Source organism: Notamacropus eugenii, chromosome 2, assembly GCF_028372415.1.
Source record: "Notamacropus eugenii isolate mMacEug1 chromosome 2, mMacEug1.pri_v2, whole genome shotgun sequence".
Taxonomy (NCBI): Eukaryota; Metazoa; Chordata; class Mammalia; order Diprotodontia; family Macropodidae; genus Notamacropus; species Notamacropus eugenii.
In genome coordinates this window covers 508,337,165-508,360,274 of record NC_092873.1, presented here as the reverse complement: position 1 = coordinate 508,360,274, position 23,110 = coordinate 508,337,165, and the positions used below count along the sequence as shown (strand labels likewise).

Sequence of the window (23,110 nt, the reverse complement as noted above, 5' to 3'; positions counted from 1 at the left end):
AATAAGATTTCTTTGACAGCTGATTGGAGGATGATCTAAAGTGGGGAGGGACTTGAAGTGGGGAGACCAGCCAGTAAGCTATTGAAGTGATCCAGGTGAAATACGATAAGGGTCTACACTAGGTTGGCAGCCATATGGGTGGAGAGAAGGACACGTATACAAGAGCTGTTGTAAAGGTAAAAATGTTAAGACTTAGCAAAAGATTTTATTTAAGGCAAGAGGCTGGGTGGCTGGGAGGACAGTGGTGCCACTCATAGGGAAATTTGAAAAGGGGGAGTTTTTTGGGGGGAGGAAATAACGAGTTTTGCCTTGGACATGTTGAATTTGAGATGTCCAATAGGCAGTTCATATGACATGAGATTGGCGATTAGAAGAGAAGTCAAGGATGGACAATAGATCTGAGAATCATTTGCCAAGAAAACCCCAAAAAGGGGTTAAAAAGTTTAGATTGGACTGGACTGGACTGGACTGACCAGTCTGACTGCTCTGCTCAGCAACTGTAACTCTATTTGTGGGCAAAGGCAGGCCTTCAAGGAACCCTACTTTTGTCTGTGTGGACTCTCTCAGGACCAAGCATAGAATTCAGGCCCACCCTGACTAGTAGATAGGTGTTTCTGTGGCAAAATAAACTATCCCCTCAATCTAACCCACCTAACCATCAATCTGACAACTAGTGATCCAACCAATCAGTATCTGATGGTCAACCTCTCTCCGTTACTGAGATCAACCACTGCAGCAATAAGAAGCGTTGTCGGCTATAGCTCCCCAAAAGTCTCCTGCCTCAAGTGTGTTGCTGAACCTGACCCCTCTGCCTTGTGGATACCCATGGCAGGCTGAGCTAGACTACCTTTTGGCCCCAGGATTCTGTCTTTAGCCTGGGCCTGTCCCATCTTGGGGGGCCTATATCTCCAACGGTCCCTCTTCAAGAATAAACAAGGGGTAGCCTCCCGAGAATTTTCTGGGGGAGTGGGCTTCGAGGCTTTGTCTCTTCCTGGAATCGCCATTTCCTGACTGCCTGCTTTGCAGACCACTCCTGCCGTCGCCCTTGTCTCTGTCTCACTGTCCCCGGGTCTGTCTGAGCAGCCGGGTTTCGCCACCTTTTGGCTACCCCAAGCCCTAGGACTCCTGGCTTGTGGTTTAGAATCAGGATGCACGCCACATCTCGCCCAGGGTCTGAAATTCAGAGAAGGGGAAGTGAGGTTAGGGCCTGCCCTCACAGTCCTCCATCCATTGATTACTGTCTACCCAATTACTGCTGCTCCTTCCCCCTGTCCCAGAGATGTACTGGGGCTCAGAAACTGTCCCCAGGGACGCAGTAACAGGTCTGTGTTTACTCAGAACGGGGTGGGTACGGGAGCAGAACTGGTGTTGCTAGTGGAGGCGCAGGCCTCTGGGCACCACCTGTCGCAGAGCCCTGCGGGAGTCGAGGACGAAGAGTCCTGGACTGTGGGGTCCAGTGAGTGCCGGCCGCGGGTGTCTCTGGAAAGGCCCAGGCCCCTCCCCAGTCTTTCCCCTACCCCGCACACCGCCCTGCAATCATTTTCCGCTCCCCTTGGATGAAATTGCCAAAGTCTAATGAATCATTCGGCCCGTAATGGGCCGCGGAGCTTATCAGGGGCCGGCGGGCCCGCGGCGGCGCCTTATCTCGGCCGCGCACATGGGCCGCCCGCCCGCCCGCTCCGCCCGCCATGCTAAGTAGGAAGGGGACGTGAGGTGGGATTAGAACGAATGTGGATGTGGCAAAGCCACCAGCGCCGCGGCTCGCGGGGGCGGGGGCGGGGAGGGAGGCCGGGCAAGGGAGGGGGGCGCACCCTCGAATAGGCCGGAAAATGGCTCCGCCGCGCAGAACGGTGAGTAGCCCACCCGTGCCTTTATTCCTACAAGGAGCCCCGGACACCCCCACGCCGACGGCCTCCCCCTCCTCCTTCTATTCCTCAATCTGCACCGGGGCTATTTTCCCAGCTTCCTTTCGATAGTGTGAGTGTGTGTTTTAACCGCCGCGTCCCCCACCCCCACCCCGGCCCCCATCAACCGGGCCCCCGCCTCCCAGACCCTCTTCCTTCCTTCCCCTTTTTTCTTACGCAATATACAGAAATGCGCAAGGCGGTGGTTGGTGTTTATTTCTTCTTCTTAGTTGTGTGCGTGCGTCCAGATTGTGGCAGTGTGGGTCTGTGCGGGGGTTGCGTGTGCGGGATAGCAGCCGGGCCGGGTCCTCTCGTAGCCACCACCTTGGGGCCGTGTTGTGTGTGCGTGTGACCACCTGGGCTTTACTCTGGCCTGTGTAGCTGAGCCGTCGGGTTGTGGGTCCGTGTGTGGCTGTGTAGCTTGGGCCGTGTGTGTTCTCAGACGCTGATCTGGGGTACTGTAGGAGACCGTGGGTGCGGGGTTTTGGCCAGGCTAGAACCTGGGGCATTCTCTCCTAATTAGGTTGAGAAGTCTGTCAGTGTGCTGGTGTGTGTGTGTGTGTGTGTGTGTGTGTGTGTGTGTGTGTGTGTGTGTGTGTGTGTGTGGTGTGGTGCGCGCGCGCTCGTGTGCCCAGGCCAGGGAGGTCCAGGGCACCTCGCAGGGCTTCCTGGTTTATTCCTGACCATGGTTTCCTGGGGGACCGATGGCAGCTCGGAGTGTCGGACGCCCAGTGGATGGGCAGTACCTTGGTATTCGTCTTTTTCCGGAGGGGGTAGCGGGGGCTCTGGGCTTCGGTCTGGGGCGGGGCAGATTTGACAGAAGGGGACCAGGGCCAGGTAGGATTGCTTCCCTCCCCTCTCCTGCGGTCCCTTCTACTCTCGGAGCCTGGCGGAAGCTTCACTACCAACCTTCCCCAGACGAGCAGGATCCCCTCCCTGCCTGGCCTGATGGGGCCTGGTCTGCCCTTTCACTCTGTTGGGCTCTGGCCAGCCTACTTTGTCTAGTCAGTTTCAGGGCTTTCCATCTCAGGTCGTTTTTGCCTGCTGGGCTGGAGCTCTGGCCTGGGGTATCTCTGGTCCAGTGGAATGCACAAACCCCCTCGGCCAGAGAGTCTTTCTCCATTCCCGTCCACTCACCCTCATCCCAACCCACCTCAAGCTTGCCCCGGTAGCCTGAGCCTCACGATCGAAATATCCGCATCTGTCTCGGAGGGTGGTCATGAGATAGCGGCGTCTAGGTTGCCTGGCAGAGGCCGCCAATTCTTTGCCAATTCGGAGAAGATTTTCATTTCTAGAAGAAAAACGAAAGCTTGGGAATGCGTTGGTTTCCACCCCTCCCTTATCATCCTCTCAAAGGGCGTGCAGAGAGGGGGGTCCTAGACCAGTGTCTGGACAGGAACAAAGCGCTTTGTGAGGAGAGATCGTTCTCTCGGATTCTTTTTTCCGCAGTGAAGGGAGTCTCCGCTTCCTCCAGGGCCTCTGGCTCTGACTGTAGCCGGGACCAACACCAAGCTTAGAGAGGGGTCTTTGGCGTAGCTTGGAGGCGATTCTGAGTGAGCCTGAGGCACAGTCAGAGGGCTAGAAGGGGAGAGCAGAGTTTCCTTCCCCAGCCTACCCCATATTCCTTGTGAATCCAGAGCCAGAGAAAATAAATTCCTTGGGAAAATCCCGGAAAATTATCCAGATATTTTCTGCAAGGCAGTGCCTACACAGGTGTAGGGAAGAAGATCCTCTTTATTATCCTGAGATTCTGATCCATAGAAATGCCATCTTTAGGCCTACAGTAAAATTAAAGATCCTCATCTCTCAGCACCAGGCTAGGTTCCCCTCCGCCCTTTTTGCCCGAGATAATGCGGACAATGGTTTCCATCAGCCCAACCCTCCACTTCTCGCCGTAGGAGGAGACGCCCTTGCCTCCAAAGCGGGATTCTCCACGTCGAGATTGGGGGATTCTTTTGGTTTTCGTTGTGGGAATTTTCCTAACTGGTGGAGTGGAGGAGCTAGGGAGCGATGGGGAGGTATCGGGAAATTGACCTGTTTTGTAAGGAAAGCGCTTTGCAAATCTGAAGGCACTCCATAAATGGGAGTTATTATGCCTGCCTAAGTCATCACCTAGGAACTGCGGGCAGAATAAAGTCCAATAATGATTTTCAGGCCCATTCTACCCCAGTCAATGCCCTACCAGGTAAGGGAGCCTTCCTCGGATCTCCCGGAGCCCGAGTCGAGTTGGCTTGATTTTGGACGAACACCAGCCCCAATTGTAGGCTACTGTCTGACTTCAGTTAATCGAGGGCGGACTGTTTCTCGCCCCGATCCCACCCTAAACCATTCCATTAAACTATGGGGATCCTTCTGCACTCTCCTTACCGGGCTGGCAAAGAAGAACCCAGCCTCAGCTTCAGTGCCGGCTCTGCTACGGACCTCCAGCACCCTTTTCAGCGTGTGGGGGAATCTAGTTTTCCTTATGTGTCCTATGGTTCCTAAACTCCGCCACAACCTTCCAGACTTCAGGGGCTACCGCAAGATTTCCCGTGGGCCTCTTCCTAATGGGTACCCCTTGGACAGCCTGAGACTGGGCAGACAGCTCTCGAAGCTGGACACACAAAGAAGGATCCGCCCCTCGGAGGCGGGCTGGGCCAGGGCAGCACAGGGCACTGGTCAGACCCAACTAGGCCCGCGGCCTTCTGGGTCTCCGAAGACCCTGAGACTCCTAGCCTGTGCCGGTCCATGTTGGGGTGTCACTAGGGTGGGAGGTGCTCCTGTTTCTGATTGGTGAGGGCTGGAAACTTTTGTGGGGTCCATGTGCCCAGTAACTCCAAAGGACTCCTTTCCATATGCCCTAGCCCTGGAAGCGGGATTTTGCTCTATGGGGCGTGTTTTCTATATCCGTCCAGATCCCTGGGGCTTGGAGGGGGACACGTGGATAATCGGCAGAGAGACTGACCTCTCTCTCTCTCTCTCTCTCTCTCTCTCTCTCTCTCTCTCTCTCTCTCTCTCTCTCTCTCTCTCTCTCCCTCTCTCTCTCCCTCTCCCTCTTCCGATCCTTCCTGGAACCTACCGGCCCTCTCTCTTGGCAGGCCGTTCTGGAGTAGGCCGCTGCCATTGCCTTCTAGAGAGGGAGGTGGAGACCGAGGACCCCGGCTAGTCCTTTCCTCCTACCGGCCCGCCCCCCATAGTGGGGAGAGGTGGAAAACCGACAGCTAGGAGCCTGCCCCTTTAAATATGCCCCAGGTGAGTTTGACGACTTTTTAGCTGGAGTAGGGGGAAGGGACGGTGTGTCTCCGGGCGTGTTGGGAGGGGCAGACGTTAAAAGTACATCGAGAAGCTCGTGGGGAGGAGGGCAACCCCCAGCCCCAAGGTGGGAGTGTTGATGATTGCGGAGGACAGTGCTAAGGACCACTTGGCTTACTGGCCCTGGAAAGAAAAGAGAGGAGAAGAAATTCTCCCCGACTCAGGAAGACAAGACGATGCAATTCAATATAATACAATATTTATACAGAACAATTTTAAGAGGGAGGGGGCATTACACTGGTTATCAGCAAGGGTCTAGCTTAGTATGAAGTGAGGTTGGGATTCAGATAAACTAAACAGACATTTTCTCAGTGCTGACAGTGACTTAGGCAATGGGGATACAAAATTAAAAGAATGCCAAAGGACCCTTGTTGTCAAAAAGCTTTCTTTCTACTGTGGAATAGACTGAGTCAATGAAACATCAAATGGCAGGTAAATTGAGCATGAGAGCACTGTCACCTTGGAAGATTAGAGAACGGGGAAACTGAGGGAGATCTTATCAGAAGTCAAGGAGTCTAAGAGTATGACTCTTAGGTGGTGGTGGTACCCACCATGCAGAAGTATAGGATTTAAGAGGTTGGTGCTGATTAATGAGGAAGGTCACGATGGACAGGGTTTGAAGGATTTGCTTCTGTCTTCGGTATTTATTCACTGTGTGACTTTGTACAATTCATTTCCTTCTTTAGGCTCCCTCAGTTTATTCTTTTGTAAACAATCTAATTCAAGAAATGTTTATTAAGCACTTAAGTTCCTGTGCTGCCTCTGGAGTTATAAAGAAAAATGTAATGGAGGCCCTGTCCTCAAGGAGCTTACACCATTGACTGGAGGGGGTGGGGGGGAGAGACAAGCATACAAATCACCCTGATTGAGGGAAAGTGAGATAAATTCAAAGCAATGGCCTAGAATTAGGTAAAGGTCTGTGGGAGGTGTGAGGAGAAAATAGCACTCTCACTTAATTGGAATTGCTGCTGGATTAGAGAAAGTGTCCCCAGGACTGCAGTCTCCAAAATTTTGGTAGACTCATCATTATTTCTGAAGCATGGCTTAACTTGAGGGCACCAGAACTGACTTCTTGGGTCAAGGCTATGTTAGGACACCCAGCCCTGGAGGCTAGTGCTAGAAGAGCCTCTGCTTTGCTCTGCTTTTTTTTTTTTTTTTGGCAGTTATTCTTTGGGTTTCACTGCTCCATTTTCCATATTCTAGGCATTGGGCAAAGGTTGGAGGCTTTATTGTGTGTTTTTTTTTTCTCTTTCTCCTCTTGGGTATTTGGTGTTAAAATCCCAGGCAGCTTTTATCGTTGATGGGTCCTGTCCCTTCCTGACAGTTCAGGGGTGCTCTGCTACTCAAGACTGGGGAAGGGGACAGAGGGTGGTAGGTGTCTATGCCAGTGGCTAGACCATGCTATAGAGCCCAATGCAGCAGCAAGGATAGTTTGGAATCTGGCTCTGATGCTGCCTATTTTTGTGACCTTTAGTGGGTCCAGCCATCAGGTAGAAGGTGGAGGTAGGGGATTATATTATACCTTCCCACTTACCTGAAGGGACAGTTGTGAGGGCTATAGGAATGGATTCTTTTTTTTTTTTTTTACCTCTCCTGGGAGGAAGACATTTTCTAGAGTCTAAACTACACAGTTCACTAAAACAAAACAATTTTTTTGAGTGAAGAAAAATGAGCAAAACCCAGCTCCTTTCTTAAGAAATTGACCTCTATTGAGGGTGGGAGAGGAAGAGACGATATTTACAAGCTCAACCATAGAGATCATCATGTCCACATCATTTTATAGCTGAGGAAACTGAGACCCAGACAAGGGACAATAATTGCCAAAGGTCTCATAAGGAGTAAGTCATTCATTCAACAAGTGTTCATTGAGTAAATGCTAAGTGTCCAGGATAGTTCCAAGGGCTCCGTGGCAGAACAGGATCTGTGACCCTCCAAGGCACAGAAAAGATTAGAGATGTAGAGAGATCTTCAAGTTTAACCTTCATTTTATACATGAAGAAACTGAGGTGAAAGAGGTGAAAAGACCGAACCGCTGGGGTCACAAAGGCAATGCGACAGAGCTGGGATTTGATTCCACGTCTCTGACGCTAAACCCGGTTCAGGAGAGACTACTGTCCTTAGGAAACAATGGCCTCGGGACTTCATGGCTAGAGTATCATTTAGGAGGAGCACCAAGGAAGTGTAAATGGAAAGAATCGTAGATCTGCCCTGGAGCCTTGGTTTAAAGCTCGCCTCTAATGCACCTTTGGAGTTGTACGACCATTGGATCAAATTGCTCTCTCCCACCCGGCTTCAGTTTCCTCTTCTGTAAAACGGGGTCTATGTCTGTGAACGTCTCATCTCAGAGGATGGCTGTGAGGAAAGCCCTTTAGGGATTATAATTATTATTATCATTCGTTGTATTGGCATTCAGATGATTGTTGTGGGGGCTTTTTCTCGCCGTGCATGCAGCCCTCGTGGTATTTAGTGCTTCACTCCCACTGTCCCTACTCCGCCCCTCATTGTCCCCTTTAAAATAAAAACCAGGAAGCGCTTTTCCTTCTCGACTGTTCAGATTAGAGCCCTTCCATCTCGCGTTTGCCCGCCCAGGGAGCTGGACCAGACCACCATCCGGCATTTGGGGCCCTAGAAGCAAAGGAGGTGGGGAAACTGTCCGGGGTGGGGGAGGTGAGAGGGAGGAAGCAGCTGGCGGAGCCGAGGGGCCAAGAGCCTGAGCTTCCCTGAGAGAGCCCTGCTCTGGACTTGGAGTCCGGCTAATACGGTCAAAGTGGTGGGAGATCCACTGGGTCATTCACCCCTGCCCAGGGGAAGGCCTCTGCTCAGGCTAGTCTGGAAGGAGAGAGAGCCCAGGGAACCCTCTCCTCGGCCCCTGTATAGCCTCGGGGAGCCCGGGGCTGCTGAGCTCACTCCCCCTTGGATGATGACCAGCAAGCATATGGACTCCTTTAGCCTAGGAGGGTCCTTAGCCCCCGCTGCTTCCTCCTACGTCTGCCCATCGGGGATGTTTGCGTTCTAATAGACGCTGACCATTGTCTCCGGAAGCCTCCGAGACAAGCATCGAATGTCGAGTGTTTCTGTGTTTCAAAGCCGAGTGTTTCTGCCGGACATGCCAGTTTTTCGTTTCGTTTTGTTTTGTTTTGTTTTATTTTTTCGTTTTTTGTTTGTATGTTTTTGTTTTACTTTCTCCAGAATAAAATCCAACAAATTCAGTTTAGGGAAAGTTTATTTATGAAAGTTTCTGTTTAAATGCAGTTAGGTAGTCATTCTGACCTGGAGCTGTCAAAGCCCGAGCCTCGAAAGAGTTGTGGCCCTGGAGACCATTTTGCAGAGGCCCCCAGTCCCTCGTAGAGAAGCCGGGCAGCCAGGCTCAGTCTGCAGCTGGTGTGGCAGGCCCAGGGCCGGAGGAGGGCAGGGCTGGAACTGGCAGGGCAGCGCGGGGCTGGGCAGGGCCGAGCCAGATCCGAGCTCAGCTGGGTAGACTTTCTTAGGGCCGCTAGCTTTTGAGAACCAGAGGTCTCCGGCCACCCCCAATGGCCGGGCTCTATAAGCCTTCCTTAGATTACCACGTTCTTCCCCCAGCTCTCTTCCCCAGGGATTATCCGATCCACGAATTCATTCCTAGGGAGAGCCCCTGCTCCTATTTGTCTCCCCTTCTCTTCAGGTTGCCAGAACTTTCCCCACTCCTCCTCCATCCTCCTCCCGTGGGGAGGCAGTGCGAGGAACCTTACCCTCATTTTCTTAAAGACCAGACTGAGCCTCAGACGTGAGGCTTGATCCAAGGGCTTACGGTCAGCAAAGGTCAGAGCTAGGATCCGAACCCAGAGCTTTTTCAACTCTACAAGTCCAGCAGCTGAGAGCCAGCCCGGTTTGAGGCCTTCCCTGGGCATTCCGTATCCTCAGAGATAGGTTAGGGAAGCTCCTGACAGCTGTGCCCCTGGAGGATTCCTCCTCACCTCAACCCTCCCACCTGCGCGCAGTTAGCATTCCCTTCCCAGGGGCGTCGGTGTACTTTACCTCCCAGCCCTTTAGGAGTTGGGGGTGACTGGGAGAGGGAAGAAGAGGGCTGAGCGGCTCAGAGCCCAGGGAATTCGCCTCCGAGTCCCGATCAAGAGCCTGTCCTAGACTTTCGTTATCAGTCTCCAGTGCTAGTCTGGTCCCGCTTGGTTCGAATCCCCGAGCTCGTATCTTCAGGCCTAGGTCCTCCCCTACCTGCAACCCGCGCCACCTCTGCGCTGCAGCCCGGGGAGGCGGGGCTTGGGGTTCTGTGCCCCAGGGGCAATCTCTAAGGTCCTTGTCAAGGACCCTCGGTTACTAGCCGCCATCTCGAGGTCGTTTTGACTCATGCTACCCGGTCCTTGCCATTGTTCGCGTCTTTCGGAATCACGCTTCGAACGCACAGTGTTTCGGTCAGTGACGGGGCTGTGGTACCTGCCCAGTGCGAGTGCCGGGCACTGAGTGCCCCAGAGGATTTGGTCTGATTCAGGCAGCCCAGTGTTGTGTGGGTGGATGACGAGGCAGGGGCGAGTATCAGCTGGAGGATGAGGGCAGAGAAGGGCTCACAGATCTCGGACCCTGTCGCAGAACGCGCTCTGGTCGCTGAAGCGCCCTTAAAATTGTATTTGTGTGATGATGAGGCAGGCCTGGAGGGACACTAAGGAAGCGAGTTGTGAATCAATGCCCCTATCAGCTGAAAAGGATCCATGTAGACAAATTAGACAAGGAACTAAGTAGACCTACTCCCCTCTCTCTTATTTCTCTCAACCGCATTAGTTTTCTCTCACCTGGTGTGTGTTGGAATCTTATATTAATGGAAATAATTTCTCCCCATTCCACTTTGCCCGCATGGACACGGCCGCTGTTATCTGTTAGGGCCTGGGATGCTGAGAAGCCCCAGTTCCTACCAACACCTCACCTTGTCCTCCACAGGGGCCGGGTTTTTGGATGGGAAGGAGAGTACGGGCTAAGGATGGGGAAAGGGGTATCCGCGGGAGGGAAAGGGACTGAGCTGAGGGATTAAGGAGAGGAGAATTCTTTCCCTCCTAGCTGTTACCCCGAGGTCCCCAAAGCCCCAGGAAAAGGTGGAGAGCTGGGACCTGGCGAGGAGAGGAAGAAAGAGGGGAAAGGGAGATTAGGGAATTGGAGGAGGGGAGAATGAAAGAGAAGGAAGAATGGAGCAGGGAGGGGGCGAGAGGATCGAGGACGAGGGGAGCGGGGTAAGGGAAGCGGACAGAGAGGAGGGAGGGCAAAGGAGATTGTGTACCCGTTTTTCTGCGCCTCTCTATCTACCTTTTCCCCTCCAGAGCCGCAGGCCGGACACAGCGGCTCTGGGGAGAAATATCCTTTTCCGTTTCCCCCCCCCTCTTTCGCTCTTCTCCTTTCACTTCCATTAAATAAATAATAAATAAAACGCTTTTTCTTCTGGTTGTCTCTTCTTCCCCCCCCTCCACGTGTGTCTCCCCCTCCCCGTCTCTGTCCCCCGCCCCCTCCCCCTCCTCGGGTCCCCACGCTTCCTGTCCCCGCCTGCGGGCGCTGCGTGTCCGTCTGTGTGACTGTCCGTCTGTCTGTCCGTCCGCGTGTGTCTGCTTGTCTGTCTGTGTCCCTGCAGGATGATGGAGCGGCAGCCAGCTGAGCTGCCCCCCAGTGACCCCCCTCGGGATGAAGCCAGGACTAGCAGCAGCGGCGGAGGGGGGGGCGGCTCTGAGCCTGAGCCGGAGTCCGAGTCCCGCATGGAGCCTCCGCGGGCCCCCCCACACCTCCTCCTCCTCAACGGCGTTGCCAAGGAGACCGGCCGTCCGGCCCCCGACCCCCCCGTCATCGAGTTGGCCCCCCGCCGCGGCCCGGGGGGCGGTGCCCGGGACTTAAAGGGCCGCGACGCAGAGGCGCGCCAGAGGGTACCCACCACGGAGCTGTGTCGGCCACCCGCTCCTGCCCCGGCCACGGCGCCTGCCCCAGTAGAGCCCCCCAGCGACGGCCGCATGGTGCAGCTGAGCCCCACAGCGCTCCCGGGACAGGCGGCCGCTGCCGCTGCGGGCAGGGCCATGCTCTACGGCCTCGGGCAGCCGCTCGCCTCGCTCAGCAGGTTTGTGTTGGCGGCCTCGGGAAAGGGGAGGACTGAGGGACTGGCATGTGGAGATTGGGACCCGGCTAGGGGGATGTAGACTGGGGTGTGAGAAAGGGAATCGAGATGTGGAGATGGGGAAACGTCTTGGGAATGGGGACTAGATATTGGGATGGAGACCGGGATGGGGGATAAGGTCTAGAATGTGCTTTTGGAGGACCGGAATGTGGAGGTGGAGGATCGGAATGTGAGGATGGGGATCGGGCTGCTGCAGAATGGGTTTGTCTTTGAAGAGGGGGTGGGGCATGGAGGTGGTAGCCAGGAGATAAACAGTTCAGCGAGGTCAGCGGGGATTGACCCTGTGTTGGTCATGGGAAAATGTGTTACTACTGTCTTCGGAAACATGTGTGCCTCTTGCCTATGGGGGATCAGACTCCTGTTACCATCATGACTGTTTTAGGAAGGAGTGTATAGCATTTTTGTGCTTCTGTGTTCAGATCTGTGTATTATGTCCGTATGATTTGAATGTGTCTGTGTGTATGTACGCGGTGTGCGTGTAGGGGCGGGGAGGGGGGGAACAGGCAAGCAAAGGGGATCGGTTTGTCTTTCTGTCCTTGTCCTGGCTTCGGTGCATTCTGAGTTCGTGTCTGACCTTTCTCAGATCCTACCCTAGGACCCTCTTTTCCCTCTCTCTTTCCCTCCCTCTTCTCCTCTATGTCTCTATCTCCCTTTCTCCTCCTTTTTTCTCTGTATCCTTTTCCCTGTCTCTCTGTCTACGTCTATCCCTCTGTTTCTGTTTGTGTCTCTGTGTCTGTTTCTTTGTGTCCGTCTCTTTCTCTTTGATCCTCCAACTGATCTGTACTCATTAGGGCTTGTTTGCCTTTGCCGCTGTCTGTGTTCCGTTTCATAATGTCCATCCCTCTGTCTGTCCGTGTTGCATTTCCTTTACCTGTCTGCTATTCTAAAAGGTCTCCCTCGCCTCTCCTGGTCGGTCCATCTTACGGTGTTGGAGGAGCGTCAGATAGAAAATGTTGGGGATAGAGGGAGGTTGTGTGCTTGTGTGTGATGCCCTATTCCTCCTCTTTCTCTTCTACCCTACCAAACTGTGTAGCCAGAGCTCTTTGACAGAACCCTGCGGTGCCCTGATCCCCTTCCCGCCTGGGCCCGGGCCTTGTTTCCTTTAGGGGCTCTACAGTTAATAGACGGCCCCCACCTCCCTCTGGGGCCCACGCCTCCGGTGTGTGTGTGGGGGGTCTTCTTTCTTGCCTACCTCTCCTGACTCAGGTTCGCTGGGAGAGGGCCCTGGACTTCCTGGGGAACCTTGCTGACCCTCGACTCATCAAGAAGAAGTCCCAGACAGGAAGTGTGTGTGTGTGTGTGTGTGGAGGGGGGGGTAGACAAGGGACATTTTGGGCTAAACTTTAGTACGTACGTTCTCTCAGCCCCGGCCTGGAGTGAGTGACGGTCCTGCGTCTACCAAGAAGGTGGTGGAGGCTGATTTATCTGACTCTGCTTCTCCTGCCTTTCCTTCTCCTCCTGACAGCGGGTTTTTCGGGGAGCCAGACCCCTTCCCGGTGTTTACCAGCAACAATCGCGTCAAGAGGAGACCCTCACCCTACGAAGTGGAGATCAATGATGGTTAGTCAGTCCTCCCTTCCTACCCCCGCCTGGCCCTTTAGTCTGACTTCCCACCCCCCAGCACCCCTCCCAGGAAAGTTCAATAGCGCAACAGTTATGGAGCTATTTGGTTTATAGTGATAGAGTCAGGGAGCAGGTCCTGCTGATCTAGGAGCCAGGAAAATGTGAGTTCAAGTACTACCTCAGACCTAGAATGCAGGCTACCCTGGGGGCGGGGGAGGGGAGGAGGGGCGGGGCAGTCCCTTCATCTCTCAGCACTCAGGCAATTCTCTAAAGTCGTAAAAGGGTAGTTAATCCGGAATTGATGCCATTTCAACTCTGAACCACTCTCACCCCAAATAACACATGTATAATACATATTCATAAATATACACATTCAGGTAAAGATGCACAGATGCTGTATATAGAATATATATGTATGTAAAGTGTTGAATACAATAACAGCTTAATACAAGCTTGATAACTTGCCCAGAGTCAGACAATTGGTAGGTTTGAGGGAGCATTTGAACTCAGAGCTTTCTGAGTTCAAAGCTTTCTGAGTTCCAATACATATACATATATTCTGTATTCAGTACATATGTATATCTACAAATACATAGAATTACATATATTCACAAATACATACGTATACACACATGTACATACCCCCCCCCCCCCCCCAGATATTTCATTGATGCATTGATGTAGAGAGTGCTGGGTACAGATGCTCCCTCTAACAAGGAAGACTGCCCCTACTCTGCAACCTAAAGTCTTAGGCAATGGTTTGGGACACTGAGCAAACTGCCCAGTGTCACATAACGGCATGTGTCAGGAGCTTGAACCTAGGTTTTCCTGATCCCAGGTCTGCTGTCTATTCACTATGTCTCACCTCTCTTTTCTCCTCTCCCCTCCCCTCCCCTCTCCTCCCCTCCTCTCCTCTCTTCTCTTCTCCTCCCCTCCCCCTTCCCCTCCTTCCCCCTCCTCCCCTCCCCTCTCCCTTTCCCTATCCCCTCCCTTTCCCTCCTCCCCTCCCCTCCCCTCTTCCGTCCCCTCCTCTCCCCTGCCCTCTCCTCCCGTCCTCTTCCTTGCCATCCCCTCTCCTCCTCTTCTCTCCTCCCCTCCTCTCCCCTCCTCTCCTCTCCTCTCCTCTCCCCTCCCCTCCCCTCCTCTCCCCTCCCCTCCCCTCCTCTCCCCTCCCCTCCCCTCCTCTCCTCTCCTCTCCTCTCCTCTCCTCTGCTCTTTAAAACACTATATAAACACTCATTGCTATTAATGTTGTTGTTAGTAATCCTGACTCTCATTCTTACTGGCTGAGTGACTTTGGCTGAGTCACTGAACTACTCTTCCTCTGAAAAATGAGGATAATACTCCTCCAACTCTCTACCTCATAACTGCCCTGGTTATAAGGAAGTTACCCAAACCCTGGAGAAGTATGATGTTTCCTCCTCCATCTCACTGTTACAAAGTAACAGCTGGCACTTATATAGCATGTTTAGCCTTACCTGGACTTATATTATCTTACTTGTATCATTTCATTTGATTCTCACAATCATAATTTGAGGTAGGTGGTATTATTTCCCCCATTTTACAGATGAAGAAACTGAGGCTGAATGACCTTTAATAACTTGCCCAGACTCAGGCAATGGGTAACCTTGAGGGAACATTTGAACTCATAGCTTTCTGATGCCAAACTCAGCATTTCATCCTTTAAGCAACCTCATTACTTCTGAAGTTTCTGTGATAATCATTCTGCCCTAAGTGAGGATGTATGAAATAGTTAAAGTGAAGGTAGGTCCCATGACCATGCTGGTAGGAAAGGGGGAGACAGTTTGAAGTCAAATCATCCTTGCTGAAAATTGCTGAATTAAATACAATTAAGCAGACATTTATGAAGGCTTTCTATGTATACATCTGGTGGAGATACACAGTTTAACTGAGACAACTGGAAGGGAAGGAAATCTTTGCTCTCAAGACTGACTTGTAATTTAGCAGGATTAAGTGAGCAAATCCATTCTTTTGTGCCTTTCCACCTGCCCCCAACACCATCGGGGATCCCTTGGGAATGGATCATTCTGCGCTAGCCCATAGCTTTCTTAGGGTGGGGAGCAGAGTGATGAAGAGGAGATTCCTTCAAGCCCAGTTTAATTTTCAGTCTTTTTGTTAGTTGGGAGAGATTGTACTTTCAGTCTCCCCTGGGGCTGTTGTGAAGTTGAAAGTGACATTGTTCTGCCAAACACCATGTATTTGGACTAGTGGAAAGAGCCCTGGGAGGAAGGCTGGGATTGAGACCTAAGACTCTATGGTTGGCGGAATAGTTTAGGGATGCTTGGAGCCTGTGAGGGGTCCGGTGTGGCCAGAGGGTAGTGACATAGAGAGGCCTTTGGTAGTTTGTAATTAGACTGGAGGAGTAGGTAGGGGCCAGGTTAGGGAGGGCCTTGAATACCAGGCTCAGGATTTTAGACATTGCCTGGTGGGCCATGGCTCAGGGAGGAGAGGGTAACCATTGTAGGTGTGTGAATGACAAGTTGGGTTTTCAGAAGTGTTTACAGGCAGTCTAGGTTGCTGTGGAACCAGAGAGTCATGCTGACTGGTGGACCTGGGGGAAATAACATTTGAAGGGGGTAGAAAACACCCATTTAACTCATCAAACATCCTACTTTGTGCCAACTCTTCCAGTTAGTCCCACACTCCCCTCAGAGAGACTAAGAGAAACAGAGAGGCAGAGATATAGAAATAGAGAAGCAGGAAAAAATGAGGACATTGGAGAGAAAACAGAAAAAGAACAGATAGGAAAGTGGGGAGAGAGAATAGAGAGGCAAAAGAGGGAAAGGGATGAAAGGAGAAGACATTATAATTTAACTAGCGTTGTAACCATGGGCAAATAGTTTTCCTCAGTGAGTCTTAGTGCCTCTCTCTGTAAAAAATGAGGAAATTGTTATTCAGTTCTATTTAGGTCAACACAATAGACATTTCTGAAATTCCCTACTGTGTGCAGTACCCTGTTAAGCAGTTCTGAGAGAAATGTGGACTTTAGATCAGGCACAGTTAATGAAGCTAAGTCTTTGATTTCAAGACTCCAGCATCTCTTCTTTCTCTGAGGACCTGGGGAGTGAAAAGAAAGATGTGTGTGTGTGTGTGTGTGTGTGTGTGTGTGTGTGTGTGTGCGCGTGCGTATGTGTTTGTGTTTGCATAGAAATCAATGTTAGGGTAGACTGAAAGGTGGAGAACATGGCTGTCTCAGCTGGCATTGGGTTCCCATTTCCCAGCCAAGGTGGAACTGTCCTATCCAGAGGTCTGACGCCCTGGGAACAACTTCCATTTCCTTCTAGGGACAGCCTAGCAGCTGTGCTGTGTTTTTCTGTCCTGGTCCTCAGAGAGCAGGAAGCCCACTTGACCCACAGAGGAAGAGTTTTGGGGGAGTCCCTCAGGGGTCTTGGTGTGCTGGTCTCACTCCCTGGGGCAGTATTTCATTCACCAGAAAATTTGTTTTCCCACAGAGGGGATGAGACTAGAGAGATCTAGAAGGGACTCTGGAAAGGGAGTGTCAGACCTAGAAGGGACTGCAGAGCATAGAATGTCAGAACTGAAAGGGACCTTAGAATGTAAGATGTCAGAGTTTGGAGGACTTTGAAGTAGCCTTCCCCGATACTACGTGTGACTTTATTTTTTTTAATAATTTTATATATTTTTATTGTTCTACAATCACTACCATAAAACTTAGATTTTTTTTTCCCCCTAGCTACCCCCCACTTCCCCCCTCCCTCCCTGAGACAGCATACAATTCTATATAGGATCTACACATACATTCCTATTGAATACATTTTCACTATACTCATGCTGTGTAGAAGAACTAAAATGAATGGGAGAAATCATATAACAAACCAAAACATAATACACTGCATGTGTGACTTTAGACAAGTCATGGCTTCTGTGGGCTTCTGTTTCCTCATCTATAAAATGAAGAGGTTGGACTGAATGACCTTTAAGGTTCCTTCTAACTCTCAATTCGAAATTCCAGGATTGAATGCTCTAGAATGATCAAGAACTTGGAGAGAACTTAGAACAGTGAATCCCAGAGTTGGGAAGAATCCTAGATGAAAATAAATAGACCATCTAGTAGAGACTTTAGAACACAAAACAATGACTTTCAGATCAGGAAGAGACCTGGGAACATCAGAGTGGAGAGACCCCTCAGAGATCCTTCTTCTTTGGCAGATCATTGATACAAAGGGACAGAGACAGGACTCAAATCCCAGGGGATCTTTCCACTATGAAAGAGAGAGAGAGAGAGAGAAAGAGAGAGAGAGAGAGAGAGACAGACAGACAGACAGACAGACAGACACAGACACAGACAGACAGAGACACGCCAAGAGAGACAGAGAGACAGAGACAGAGAGAGACACACACAGAGAGACAGAGAGACAGAGAGAGACAGATAGAGACAGAGAGACAGAGGCAGAGACAAGGAGACAGAGAAAATGAGAGACAAAGAGAGAACATACAGAGATGGAGCTAGAAACTAAGACCAAGATACTGAGAGAGAGACAGAGACGGATACAGATAGGTAGACAGAACGACAGACACACACACACAGACAGAGACAAAGAGAAAAAGTAGAGAGATAAATATACAAAAGCCTGGAGCCACAGTAACATACAGAAAGAACTGAGGGAGAGGCAGAAACAATAAAGTGGAGAGAAGGAAAGTCCGTGGACCCTTTTTGTGATGCTCAGTGGCTTTGTGTGATTTTAGGCACCAACACAGCTATGGATCAGCCTACTCTGGGAGGATTAGAGAGCTTCTGATCTACCCCACTTACTTTATTTTCTATGTAAAGAAAATGAGAGTCAGAGAGGTTATGTGTGAGGTTGAGCAGTGGATAGCTCACTGACTTTGGAGTCAGGAAAAAAGAAAGGGTTCAAATCCTGCCTCAGACACTTATTAACTGTGATCCTAAGCAAAATCACTTAACTTCTCAGCTTCAGTTTTCTCCTTAGTAAAATGGGGATAAAATAGCACCTAGCTCACAGGACTGAGATAATATTCACTTTGCAAACTGCTATAGAAATATCCTGCTATTCTTATAATATGTAAATATGTTATAAACTGCTATTATAATATATAAATTATATTAAATTATAAACTGCTATTCTTATTAAGTGACTTGCCCAAGGTCACACAGTAAAGTGTCTAAGGCAGAATTCGAACTTTTATTTTCCTGACTCGAAGTTCATTGCACTTTCCATCCCTTCCAGCGCTAGAAGTCTGTAGGGGGTGGGGTGGGTGGGAGAGCTACGGGGGAGGGAGAGTGGTGAGGACTGACTGGCTATGTTCCCTCCTTCATTGTGCTACCTACCAGGTCCCCACACCAAGGTCGTCCGGCGCATCTTCACCAATAGTAGGGAGCGGTGGAGGCAGCAAAACGTTAATGGAGCTTTCGCTGAGCTCCGAAAACTTATCCCCACCCATCCTCCAGATAAGAAGCTCAGCAAAAACGAGATACTTCGTCTGGCTATGAAATATATCAACTTCTTAGCCAAACTCCTCAATGACCAAGAGGAGGAAGGTAGCCAGCGGGGTCGTGTGTCCAAGGACCCCGCGGGGACTGGGGGAGCTGGCAGCGGAGGAGCCGGGACGGGACCCGGGGCTGGGCCAGCTACTGATGATCTCCTCCACGATGCTCTCTCGCCCAACTCCAGCTGTGGCAGCTCTCTGGATGGCGCTGCCAGCCCTGACAGCTACACTGAGGATTCAGAGCCGAAGCACCCAGCTCGAAGCCTTCACCCTGCTCTATTGCCTGCCGATGGCACTGGCCCACGGTGATGGGTCATGCCAAAGGGCAGCCCTCTGTGTGGCTGGGATGGTGCAGACTTTGGGTGCAGGATAGGGACAGTAGATGGAGCAGGATATTGGGAATGGGGGAAATGGTCATTCTAGAGGCTAGGAAAAGACTGGCCTGGAAGCTGGGGGGATGACCTTTCTTGGGCCTGGCTCATCATGTATGTCACATGTCATGGGAATTGTATGTGTATGGTCTGAGGTTGAAGTGATGTCTTTGGTGACTCTCTCCCTCCCGGATCCTTGGACTTTGCCCCCTGTGGCCCTGGAGTTGGCATCTCTGTGGACACAGCGTGGTTTATAGTGTATAAGGAAGAAGACCCAGCTCTCCCTCACTCTCCTGTACTTCTGTGAACCTCTGGACACCTTCCAGCCCAACCCCACCATCTGATCTCCAGAACCAAGTCTAAGGCCCCAAGAACTCTCCCTATGCCTTTCCTTTCCCATAACACTGAATTGTGCTGTTTCAGACTTTGGCCTTTGGGATGGCCTAAACCCCAGTCACCCAGGCTCCTGGACTCCATGGCTCTGCCCACTGGTGGTCACTTGAGGGCTGGAGGCATTGTGGGAAGAGTGGAAAGTCAGCACTTTCCATGTGGGAGCTTCGGAGCCCTCCTATGGAAGGAAAGGTACCCAGTGCTCTGTCCCACTCTGCCCTGGTCCTCCTACCACCACAGTCTGCAGCTGCTAAGTGATCACCCCTGGTCCTTTGTTCCCAGAGTTGAGAGCAGCTTTGAGGGCCAGTTGTCATCAGAACACTCATGGATGGCATTATCACAATTTATGCACAGCCACCAATGCCTTCCCCAGTGAAGGCATGGATAATCCAAGACCCTGGAGAAAAAAGCATTTTCTTGGTTTGGGAATGAAGCTGATGGCTCCTCTCATTACTGGATGCTAGCTTTTTGGCTCTAGCCACTGTAGGAGGGAACTGAGGACTCTTGACTGGGATGCAGGAGACCTGAATCCTTGACATAACTGTTACTAACTTACTGTGTGGCCTTGGGTGAGTTCTTTCCCCAATCTGGGCCTCAGACCCTCCTCAGATGGGACTGACTGGGAGGACTCCTTCCCAGAGTCTGCTCTCAGCTCACAAGCCCTGTGACACTGGGCAGATCTCTATTGGGGGCATTAGCTTTGGTAACCTCTAAAGGTCTTTTCAGCTATGCTCTTCTCTAATCCCAGGCTCCTGTGCTGATTGGTGATGAAACTTGGGGAACCTGGGCATGTATAATGCGGAGCTGAACCTGAAGAGTCTACGCTCTGTGTTCAGTGCCCTTACAGACTCCGACTGCATGGGTGTCCTATAAGTATAGATTGGCCTGGGAATGGATGGGGGCTCACCTGAATGAGCTGACACCTGACCTGGTTTGAAGGCAAGACAACAAACTCTACAAATAGCTTTTGAGTCTCCGGCACCTCACTTTATGTGGCAGGCATACTCCTGAGAAAGTCACATGTAAATGGAAGTTTTGGACATCAAATTCTGCTTTAAAGGACTCTTAAGGTGACCTCTTTTGTAAAGTGAAGAATTCTTTTTGTAAAGTGAAACATCATTTCTTAATTTGTTTCATGTAAGATTGAAGGGTTGGACATCAGGTTTCATAAAGTGAGGTCTGCCTATAGCTGTGCTGGAGAAAGAGGCCCCCAGTATTTGTAAGAAAACTCCAGTTCCCCTTCTGTGTCTCTCACTGGAGGCTTCTTTTTCAAATAGTGACTGACTGCTTGGTGCTGTCTGAAAGCCTGACCATCCCTCTGTAGCAGGACCAGTCAGGGTCCTTGAACCCTGGCCACATCATGACACTTTACCTGCTCTCTGACAGCAGGCATTGAGGTACAGCTGTGTGCAGGGAGCTGAGTAGATTACCTGTCCATGGTCCAGCAGTGCCTGGCTTTGATGGCATGAGGGTTTTGGCCTGTGCCTGAAAAGAGGCACCCCCTTTTTGTGGGGTGGGGCAGGTAGCAATAGCCTGACTTGGTAGGAGGCACTGAGGGTTTCTCAGTGTTTCTGTACCTACTCTGCTCTGAGCTCTGATGACTCATCTTGATCATTTCCATTTTACAACCTCCAAGGTTTGGTTGATCCTTTGCTATCAAATAGTCTCCATTTTACAGATGAAGAAACTTTTTGTCCATGGTCATGTGTCAGTTGGAAGGTGGAAACATGGCTCCAGTCTCTCCTGGGGCTTCAATTTTCTATGCCTTGTACTTAATACCTTATGCCCTCCTTCCTGGTGGGCTCCTGTTTTCAAACTCAAAGCCACCATGGAAACCATGTGAAATCTAGAGTAGCTTGGGGCTTGGTGCCCAGCTTCAACAAGATAGGTTGGCCAGCAAAAATTGGAGTGGGAGACACTTAAGTTTCCCAGTAAGAGCAAGAGACCTTGGTAAACTGGAACCATGCAGATAGCTGTGGACCTGGGTTCTAGTCCATACTTCCCTTCTGAGTTGCTGTGTGACTTTTGGCAAGTTGCTTCTCCTTTCTGGGCCTCAATTCTCCAGTGTGACAAATGGGGTAGGATCAGAATCTCATCTGCCTCCTAGGGAAGTCATGAGGCTCATTGGAGGCTATGTATGTGAAAACTTATGGGGAAGATTAAAGCCTGGGAGGTGGTGTTACCATGAGCATCCCTCCTGAAGATGAGTTTTTTCCACCCCAGACACATACGCATTGGCTTTTGCTGTAGCTTAAGCTCTCTGGGTAACAATGAACTCTCTCTTGCTCTCCATACATGAACATTATGCAGATAATTTAGACCTTGAATTATTTCTTCCTGAACTCTCTGGATAATTGATGCCATTAGATGTTGGTCAACAGATAGACTTGGACATCTTTGCTCTTTTAGGCTGAGGTATGTGTCTCTGTGTGGGAAGAGGAGTGGGAAGGGAAAGAGGGTTTCCAGAGAATGAATCAGGTTTGGGGGAGAGAGCATGAGAATAGGTCATATCACAGGATCAACCTAACTTGATCCAGTGTGGGAAGGTGGCCAAGGCTTTAGCAGAGACTCAAAAATCATTTGGTTTTTCCTTTCCCCCGAAAGAAATGAGAAAATTCTAAGAATAAAACTAAATCAAATAGGAGAACAATTCAATTCCACTCAAAAAGCATTCACCTACTGTATGTCTGGCACTGTGTCAGCTTCTGGGGATACAAACAACAACAAAAATCCAAACCAGTGCCTGTCCTCAAGGAACTTAAATTCTATTGGGGGAGAGTAACTAAGAATACAAAAATGTCAGCAGAACTAACATTCTAAGGATGATGAGAAAAAATGTTATGAAAGAAAACATTCTGAGAACATTTAGGCCAATGTGACAGTTTGGGGAAATTGCCTATTTTTTCACTCATATTTTCCCTTTTTCTGTGTATATGTGTGTGTAGCTGAATGACATGATGGTACAATCTTTGCAAATTTCTCCAAATGAGACAAAAGCCAGTGGCTATAGCCCATCGGCTACATTTAGTCTCAAGTTTTGGGAGTGGGTCTAGTCGTACTCGTGATTTCAATGGTACCTGACCCCCTGGGAACCCGGATTTCCTCTGGTCCCTGTCCTATGTCTGTGTACGTACATGGCTTCCCCACATTTCCCCAGGGCTAGCTCCTTGGGTCCATGTACTGTAGGGGATGATTTTGACTGGTCTCTGCATTCTCTTGCAGAGAGGGAGTAATCACCCTTGGTACTGTTGCCTTGGAGGACCACCAAGGCGAGCACTGGGGAGTGCTACTCTGGGAGAGAAAAGGCCTTTTGGTGGTGACGAGTGTGCTTGCACTTGTGTGTGTGTGAGTGTGTGTGTGTATGCGTGTGTGTGCACACGCAAGCATATGTGTATGAAGAATATATTGGGGAATAAGATTTCTAAATAAAAGTTTTACAGAGTGCCTGTGGCTGGTCAGTGCTATCTTTGTTCTGGGGAAGATGGGAAGAAGGGAATGCTTTGGACGGTTGGGAGAGCTATCAGGGAGAAGATGGAGACCTCTTGTCTTCCTGTCAAAGATGGTTTTCCTCTTGAAGGTCAGGTTGGACCAGATTTTTTCCAAGGTCCCTTCCCCTTTCAGGTTCTATGGCTCTATTTGTTCACTGTAAAGGTTAGGAGAAGGGTTAGATTTGTCCTTGTTCCAAGAAGCAGAGCCAGGAGTGATGGAAACATATAGGGAAAACCTGGGACCATCAGAGCTATCTAACAATGGGTTCCCCAGCCATGGAGAGCACCAGGCAGAGATGGGATGATCATTTGCTCAGGGATGTTGCAGAGAGGGTTCCTGGAGGGTTTGGAGTGGGCCTAGTAGCTGCTGAGGTCTTTTCTCTTTCAGAATTCTGTGATTTCTGTTTCTTGTCCAGTCAATCTCCTTGACTTCCTTCTCTCCAAACAGCTGTTGGGGCAGAAGTAGGGTAGGAAAAA

General features: G+C 50.6%; 1 protein-coding gene and 1 long non-coding RNA gene across 4 annotated transcripts; one reads left to right on the top strand and one right to left on the bottom strand.

Annotated features, from left to right (window-relative positions):
* Positions 1-183: 183 nt before the first annotated feature.
* LOC140530101 (uncharacterized) lies at positions 184-4,574 on the bottom strand. Its single transcript, XR_011975792.1, has 2 exons — positions 3,058-4,574; positions 184-1,173 (listed from the first exon to the last, which is right to left on the bottom strand). It is a non-coding gene; the product is annotated as an uncharacterized lncRNA (long non-coding RNA).
* Positions 1,777-22,591, top strand: TAL1 (TAL bHLH transcription factor 1, erythroid differentiation factor). 3 transcript variants are annotated; one of them, XM_072649350.1, is made up of 5 exons: positions 1,777-1,850; positions 4,982-5,135; positions 10,801-11,274; positions 12,797-12,891; positions 18,230-22,591. In XM_072649350.1, the coding sequence occupies exons 3-5, from the start codon at positions 10,802-10,804 to the stop codon at positions 18,691-18,693; spliced, it is 1,032 nt and encodes a 343-aa protein (XP_072505451.1). In that variant the 5' UTR covers positions 1,777-1,850; positions 4,982-5,135; position 10,801; the 3' UTR covers positions 18,694-22,591. The 3 variants fall into 3 exon arrangements, with proteins under 3 accessions (XP_072505451.1, XP_072505452.1, XP_072505453.1); XM_072649351.1 differs by lacking the exon at positions 1,777-1,850 and adding an exon at positions 2,088-2,654; XM_072649352.1 differs by lacking the exons at positions 1,777-1,850; positions 4,982-5,135 and adding an exon at positions 5,153-7,835.
* Positions 22,592-23,110: the final 519 nt, after the last annotated feature.